General features: G+C 52.2%; 1 protein-coding gene across 1 annotated transcript in view; it reads right to left on the bottom strand.

The window, feature by feature from the left end:
- Positions 1-1,193: 1,193 nt before the first annotated feature.
- FERMT2 (FERM domain containing kindlin 2) overlaps positions 1,194-8,425 on the bottom strand; it is a 47,828-nt gene continuing 40,596 nt past the window's right edge. Inside the window, exons 12-16 of the mRNA XM_035551124.1 lie at positions 7,589-7,695; positions 7,068-7,289; positions 4,451-4,575; positions 3,922-4,063; positions 1,194-2,545 (exon numbers count right to left, since the gene is read on the bottom strand). Coding sequence (XP_035407017.1) covers positions 2,372-2,545; positions 3,922-4,063; positions 4,451-4,575; positions 7,068-7,289; positions 7,589-7,695 — 770 coding nt within the window. The 3' untranslated portion in view covers positions 1,194-2,371. The remainder of the gene's footprint in view (positions 2,546-3,921; positions 4,064-4,450; positions 4,576-7,067; positions 7,290-7,588; positions 7,696-8,425) is intronic.

Raw genomic sequence — 8,425 nt, 5'->3', positions numbered from 1 at the left:
ACCCACCACATCCTCCTCAGGATGTCCTCACATCATCCTGTCCCTGGACTCGAGCATCGCCTCCCACCCTCACCCTCCCCAACCACCCCACAACGCGCTCCCCCTGCTCCTCTAACTGCTTCCTTCTCCCTCCTCACCTCGTGCCCGATCCATCCCCATCGGCGCCAGGCAGCCCAGCACTTACTAGCCTCGTGCCACGATTTATCTGCTGCTTCTCCAGACTTCGAGGTAAACTGCAGCTCAGTTATCCCCCCCCCCTCCGCCCCACTCCGACAGCTCATTTTAAGCTGCAGTTTTTCATCCGAGGGGAAGGGAGAGGCAGCCTCGAAAACCCAGGCCCCCTCAGCCTCCCCCAGAGCCTGTGGGGCTCCTGGCTTCCCCCATCCCTGGGGGCAGGAGAGCGGCCTCGGCCTTCCCACGCCCCAGCGCCGACCTCCCCCCGCAGCCTCCGCACCGTTTCCTGCGGCCTCCGCGCCCTCTGCCTCCCCCAGCTGCACAGAGGGACATGGGGACGGACATGGGGACGGACACGGGGACAGATGCACCTTCCCCCATCTCCCCTCCCCTCCAGCATAACCTCGTCCCTCTTGTAGAGGGGCTTTTTTTTTGGCTCGCCGTCCCCACCTCCCAGCCCTCCCCGCGTCCCACGTGCATCAACCCGCGCGCAGCCGGTGGGGTGCGAGCTCCTGGGGGTGCAGCTCCAGCAAAACCAGTGGGAGAGTGCACGAACTGGAGGGGAACGCATAAACTGGAGGGGAGGTGCAGAAATGCAGCAGCGATGGCGAAATGCCTGGCTTCCTCCCCGCCTGCAGGGAGCAAACCCCGGGGGAGATGCTGTGGGCATTGCGTGCGTCCTCGCCCAGGGCTGGCATTGCTTTCTCGTCCCCATCCTGCCCCATCAGCAGCTCTGCTGTGTTGGAAAAGACAACCTGAACCCGTGAGCTGGATTGTGCCCTTCCCAAAGGGTCCGTGTCCCTCTCCTGGGGTGTTTTAGGGTGGCCCCGAGGCTGCTGCACAGCCTGGTGGTCCCTCAGTCACCCCTGTCACATCCCCTAAATCACCCCTCGGTCACATCCCCTGAATCACCCCCCGGTCACATCCTCAGCCTTCAAACTAGGGGCAGGAGGAGCCCCAGGGGTGGGAGAAGGGCTTTGGGGGCGCAGCACAACCACAGAACCCAGCGACGGCAGCAGTTAAATAAAAGATTTGACTTTTATTTAAAATAAAATGCATTTATACATAGTCTTGAAACCGCAGACTACGGGAACGCAACACTGGTTATTCCTGGCATCAGGAGGAGCGGGCCACCCGCTGCCGCTAACGCAGCCCCTGCCCGGGGCCCGGCGCTGAGGGTCTCCTGGCCCAGCTCCGAGGGCGTACTTAACTTAGGTAAAAACTGGGCTGAAACTGGTGGGTTTGTCGGTTTTTTGTTTGTTTCCACACCCCCCCCCCCCCACGTTATTCCCCTTATCCCTTACAGGCATACTACAGTTAATGCTGATACACCAGATCTATGCGATATTCTAGCTGGCTTGTGAGAGTAGTTAAAAAAAAAACTGTACAATTTTATAAAATTTGTGTTTTTACATTAGTTACACAAAATCTATACTTCATAGACCTTTACTTCATATTGTAATGAAAAAGTTTGCATATCATAGGCAGAACAGTGGCTATGCTGGTGAATACTAAAAGTGTCATAATACAATATGGTGTAAAAATAAAAAAAAAAAGACAATATAAATGATTATCAAAAGGAAAGTTAACAAATAAACCAAGCTATAACAGACTAACAGAAGGTCGTCTTCAAGGCCACACGCAGCTATCTCCAAAATAATGTCAGGCACCTGCAGCAGTCCTGGTGCATGTAGTGTGAAAGGAGAGATCGAAATTCTACTTATGGGTAGGACAACTTCCGAACAGGTCAAATTTACAAAATAAAAAAAAAAACCAAAACCAAAAACAAGAACACAAAAAAAAAAGAAATAAAACACTCATGCATTAAACATGATAAATAGACTTCATATAGTTAAAGCCCTGGATGGCTTTCAAAGAAGATGGCTTAGAGTTCTCTTAGAAATTTGGCTATTTAAGGTCAGTCAAATCTGATCCCGATCTGCCGGCACGTTCGGTATCTAAAGGGGGCAGGCAGCATCACCTGGCCCAGGCACAGTCTCGTTATAGCAAATTAACAGAAGTGCTCATTAGTGCACACAGATTAACTGGTCTGGTAATGCAAAAATTTTCATGATAAAAAAAAAAAAAGATACATTTCAAGCTTACTTTATTAAGCAGCATATTTCAAATAACAGCTTTTTAAAGTTAAATATTAATACGGCCACGGGGTTTCCTCTCGGCGTACAGTACATGGGCCTCACACCCAGCCGCTGGTCAGTTTGTAGAACATCTCCTCGTCTAAGCTCTCGTTCTGGTCCTTCGCTCGCGTCGACAAGAAGATGTAGCCGCCGATGAACTCGTGCACCACCTTGCAATCCACCTCCGTGCAGATGAAGGACACCCGGACGTCATCTGCAAACTCCACCGTCACCTAGGGCAGGGAACCACGGGGTGAGGGGCACCGCGCGCATCCCCGCCGCGTCCCTTCCCCATGAACCGTTTGTGCTGCCCGAGAGAAACCCAGCTACACAAACTGTGCTGCAGCCACTACTGCTAGAATTTTTGGGGACAGAAAAGCCTCTTGCTGGGAACGAGCAAGCCTCCTTCGCCTCAGAGACCGTTACAGAGCGTGTTCGTGCCTCTCGGCGCTGAGCCTGTGCGTGCGCACCCTGTGCTTTACGAGAAGCAGAGGCTGGACACAGGACTGTTAATAAGGGCTGGGATTTGTTTCCCGGTTCCCCTGCGAGTGTATTGTGGATTTATACGCTAAAGTTTTGCTGTAGGAATGTTTTACGGGGTTGGGGAGCTCGTTTCAGAGTGACTGCACAGCCTGCCCATCCCGACGCCCAGGAATTTTTCGTCCCCCCGACGCCAACAGCTCTGCAGGGGCAATGCTGGGGTTTTCCTGGCAGAAAAAGAAGGTCTGGGCAATTCGGATACAGGGGTTTGCAAACTGGGTCCAAACAAAGACTCCGAGCCTGAATAATTCTGCCAGCAGCTCTCAATGTGCTCTGAAGCACGCGGGGACAGCCTTCACACAGTGGCTGGAAGCCTAGATCGGGTGCTGTGCTGGGAAAGAGCACAGAGTTTGTGCACCCAAATGTAGTGGTTGGGAAAACAACTATTTTGGAGCTCAGTGAAGTGCCTGCTCTTGCTTTGCATTAATTACAGGAACGTCTGAGCTGTGCCACAAGTAAATGGGTTTTAATATGGATAAAGGCTCAGCACATTGCTGTTACTGGTTAGGATCACGCCTGAACCTCAGTCCTGAAGTCTGATTCTGTTTCACTGCCCTTGAGTGGGTGTTCGGAGAGACCAGGCCAAAACTGCTACGCATTAATTGTGTAACCGGCTTAGTTAGAGGTTGAATTCTTTCCTCGTTTTTAAGGGTCACACTTGGCTCCATCAGCAGCTCAGACAAGCTCTGATGGATCTCCAGAGGGTGGAGGTAGGGAGAAACTATTTTATGTGAACACAGAAGGATGCCACCCCAGAGCTACCTCCAGAAAAAGAGCCTGAAAGCTTTAGTAAAACATGCTATCGCTCTGCCTGTTTCCAGCAGTGCACCGTGACCTTCCAGCCAGCCTCGTGCCAGCAAACCGCCTCCCAGAAGCCACGCTTTGGAAAACAGCAACAAAAATCTGACTTTTTAAAAGCTGATGTACAAAAACTGACTGCAATGTCTTTTCCACGTAAGCAGGGAAGTGGCCTACCTGTGTTAAACACCGAGCAGAGGGCCCTGCAACCCTGCGGCGCACACATCTGGGCGCAGGGCACAAGGTGCACAGCTGGGATCTGCCCTCTTACCATTTTAATCTCCCAGTTCACGTTCCACTGCTTCATGTTGCTGAATCGCCACGTTTTGACGGCGTCGCCCGTGCTGGCGTCCATCCGTATCAGCCGGTTGTAGGCGATGCCGATCAGCTCCTCCTTCTTGCCCCCCTGGAACCTGCGGCACGGCGAGGGATTAGCAACTGCGAGCTAACGCGGAGCTAAACGTGTTAAATCCAGCAACCCAGTTAACTTATAAAATATAAATTGATGTGATTAACACCGACACAGTCGATGTGATTAATGCTTTTAATTTCGGTTCAGGTGCAACTTCACAGGCCAGGATGTGCCACCGGAGAGGTGTGAAAGAAGGGGTGCATTTGCAGGTCCTAAGCAGTACGTGCAAATCCCCTCTCCTTGGAGCTATGGCTTCATTCTGACCAGTCGCAGATGACGGATTTAACCCAAGGATGTCATTCCCAATCCCAGGAAAATGCTCATAGGGAACACACTCCGTGTGTTTATTCATGGCACACACCCTGCTCTGCCCAGCACGCCCACTGACCTTGCGATGAAGTGCGTGATGCCAAATTCGGGCAGCGATTGCCACGCTTGGATAAACCGCATCTTCGCCTCGATGAGGCTCATCTGGGCGACGTTCTGGTGGGCCTCCAGGATGCGGGCTGTGATCTGGGTGCGGTGAGACACGGCGGCGTTAGGCACGGGGCTTGCGAGCGGCACCTCCGGCACCCCACTCGCCACGGCCACGCCAGCAGGCACAGCTCGGCCGGCGCTGGGAACGGTGCAGGTCAGCGCCGTTATCAGCAGTGCAGATAAATGACAATTTCTACCCTGAGGACGTATTTCAGCTATTATTGCTCAAAGAGCGGGACCACGGCTGATGGAGCTGTTTTTGCTTAGTATCTCCAGACACAGAAAGCAAATAGAGCTCTGACCTGTCTGAAGGCAGAGAGCACTCAGACTCATTTAGTTTAAGACGCAGGATGTGAGCAAACGGCAGGGCAAATTTCTGGTGTAGGGTTTCTACTTTCGCAGCATAAATCACTGGGGACCATTACAAAAAACAAACGGGGCTAGAGTTTCTCAGGGAGGATGGGTTTTGTTAGTTTTTTTCATTGCTGCTCTCACAACCAAAGGGGGGTCTAGACTATTTTAAGTTTTTTAACTTAATTTTATTGTTGCTGTCACTTACCAAGTCTCTTACATAGCCTGGCTGTAGATGGCAAGGCGAAAAAAAAAAAAAAAAAAGAAAAGGAGGCAGAAAGAAAAAAAAGCGATCAGAAATATGGCAACAAAGCAAAGAAAAAGAGCAAATTATCTGCAAACCAAAGTTCAAGCCAAAAAAAAAAAAACAACAAACCATGCACAATTTCGTAGGCAGAAAAGCAGCCAAGGTGAACGCAAGCGCGGAGAGGGGACAAGCGAGCAGATTCGCCCCTCGTGCCGGTGCAGTGCCGGCTTCTCGTGGAAATGGTTTTGGTCGGAGAATTCCTGCTCTCCCACTCCTCCCCCTGCCTCTGTGCAAACTCAACTCTATTTATTTGCATGGAAAAGGCCTTGAGCTCAAGAGCTGCTTTTATTTGAGATACGCAGAGAAATGATGGAGATGCTGCTGGGGTAAGAAGCGGCTGCGGGATGCCACCAGCAGAGCCAGGCGCTGCCTGGGGACAAGGCAGGGACATCAAACCCCTGCCAATTCCCAGCTCGTGCAGCTGAGAGCCCTGAATGCAAATGTTTTTTTTTTTTTCTTTCTTCTTTCTTTCTTTTTTTTTTTTTTTTTTTTTTGCTTTTAGTATTTGGCACTCCCCAAACCCAACCTGCCAAGCCTACACTGCTGCAGCGGCACGTGGAGAAAAACAACCCCTGAGTGGGTTTGGGGCTGCTGCGTCTTAAAATCATCTTGCGAGGCCCATTGCCAACTCCCATTTTGCACGTCCTCCTCCTCCCCGGTGCCGGGGCACGGGGAGGGGGGACCCTCACAGCCAAATTCCTTGCATTCCCTCCTCCCTCTGTCCTTCCTCCTGTCTGTCCCTCCCAGCCACTCCCAGCAAACAGCCTCTGAGGCTGCAAACTCTGCCCCTGGCCACATTCAGCTGATGCCCACGGGGTGCTGAGCCAGGCAAGGGCTCCTGCTCGTCCCCATGGTTCGACAGGGGTTATTTCCATAGCGAGGATACCTGCACGGTAAGCAAGTTCTGCGGGCTAATATTTTTCCAGGTGCCTCCATTTTACCGAGTTCAAGCCTAGAAGGTATTATATATGTTAAAACTGGATATTTATGCAGCCTCTCCTCCATCCAAGTGGATATAAAGGCTTATTCAGAAGAATAATAAGGGCTATATAAAATATAACTCCACTGCCAGGAAATCATCGTGCTGTGCCAATAAAAAGTTATATTTTTCCTGCTTCTCTGAGTTGTAGCCTTCTTCTTGGTTTTGAGAGGTCGGATACAGCACAGGCTGCGGAGCTGCAGCCAAACCATTAAGTCACTGAAAGGCCACGGAGCAATGCCTTCCTTATTTCTGCTGCTGAACTGAAATATAATGTCTTTCAGAATGCCATGCATTTATTCCTACCACAAAACAGTTCAGCTCTGTCATGCACGGACTGAATATAGTGTGGAGTTCAAGCGCAAGTCACAGCAATTTAAAATGAAGCAATGTTTCAAAGACTGGCATTTTGAAGTAGTGGAAAAGCGAAGAGAGAAAAATGCAAACCACGTTACAGCCAAGTCTGTACAAAGCAGTGCAAGCAACTGCAACTCCGCTCATCCTGAGGCTTTCCGCACCCGCTCTGCGCAACTTCTGATCCCAGCACCGGGATTTGGTCTCGCTGCTGGACCGGGCTTTGCTGGACTTTGCTCCAGCACCCTCCTGCAGCGCCGTGCGCGGGGTGAAAACAGCTCCAAGAGGAACCAACACTGATTGCTTCCCCACAGCCCAGGCTGCTTGCGTGCACGTCACCTATCAGCGTAACGATGGTGGTGGGTGCCATTCCCTGCTGCCGGGTCCGCGGACTTCAGTGGGCGCTCATTTTAGTAACCGTGTGCATCCAACCCAAAGGCAGTGTCCAAACGCAGCATTAACCACCGGCTCCTGCCGAAGCGGGCGCGTGCGGAGCCCGGTGCGTACCGAGGCTGCGGCGAGGCGGCCGGCACCTACCTGCTTGTTCTTGTACTTCTTCAGGTAGCGAGGCGACACCAGGCACTCGGGGTTGATGTCGGTCGTGATCTGCTCCGGGATCAGCTGCGGGTCTGGGTTGAGGTGCTGCATCTTCAGGAAGGAGAGGATGTTCTGCACCTCCATGCTGTACGAGCTGTCCGCCATCGTCTTGCCCTTGGAGGCGAGGCGGCAGGCGGCCATCCAGCTGGCGTACTGCCTCTCCTGCAGCCCAAACGAGACCCGTGCACCATCAGCAGGGGGAGCTGGCACCGTCCCCCGCCTGCCAGAACACCCAGTGTCCTTTTTGGGGAGCCTGGTGCACAGCCACAGACGGACAGAACCCCGCCGCGACATGGACGGATGGACAAAACCAAGTGGAGGAGATGCGGCACTCCCAATTCAGGGCGCTCGTAATATCAGCACCGAATACTTCCGCATGCAAACGTGCTTTGGGGTTTTGTTTGTTTTAATTAGCAGCAGCTAAACGGCCCACGCCACGCGGGGTGAGCCGACGGACTTACGTTGTCACAGCGAAGCCAGATTTCGTTCATTCCCTCCGCAACGGGGATCAGGAGTTTGATGTTGAACTTCTGACCGGAGATGTTCACGTCGGGGGTGACTTCACATCCTGCAACGAGGGAGCCAGCGTTCAACGTGTGTGTAAAGACGTGCGCTTCAGCAAGGAGGAAGAAAAAAAAGGAGACGAAAAGGCACAGCACTCCAGCTAAACTCTGGCAAATGGCATCACAGGTCTTGCAGCAGATCTCCTACGGGACAAGCGCTCCATGTCGCAGGGACAAAACCCCTGACAGACAGCCGTTTTTCCAAGTGGATGGAAAGAGAGGGAAGCAAGCAAGATCTGGTTTGAAAGCAACGAGGCTAAGGCTAACACCTGCCCACTGGACTCATCTCCCAGACCTTCCCTGGCCTTGGGAATGGACCCAACAGCCTGCAAACACTACGTGACCCCTAAATTTTCATGAAAGTGCAGGAAGTGGTGGCTAGCTGGATCCTGAGCCCTTTGTCACTATTTTGGCTGGGCTCACTGCGATCTTTAGCGGTGAGCATGAGCATCACGTTTTCAGTGTCTGCAAAGGGCTACGAGCCATTGTGCCAGCGTGGGGGTGGTGAATTGGGACGGCCAAGGAAAATATGCCAAAAGCTCCCATAAATGTACTGCAGGCTGGGATTCTCAGGGCTGCACCCTAAAGTCATTTGGCATCACAAAATTTGTCTGTGTGGTTACAAAAATAACCTTTCTGAAGTTTGGTCGCTCTTGGAGGAGGGATGTTTGACTCGACATAACAGCAGGCAGCCAGAGGAAGTGTGAAACCTGGTGTGCAAGGCTTGTGGGGAGC

This window comes from Cygnus atratus, chromosome 5 (genome assembly GCF_013377495.2).
Source record: "Cygnus atratus isolate AKBS03 ecotype Queensland, Australia chromosome 5, CAtr_DNAZoo_HiC_assembly, whole genome shotgun sequence".
NCBI lineage: Eukaryota > Metazoa > Chordata > Aves > Anseriformes > Anatidae > Cygnus > Cygnus atratus.
The sequence above is the reverse complement of the archived record's forward strand: the minus strand, read 5'-3'. Positions and strand labels throughout refer to the sequence as shown.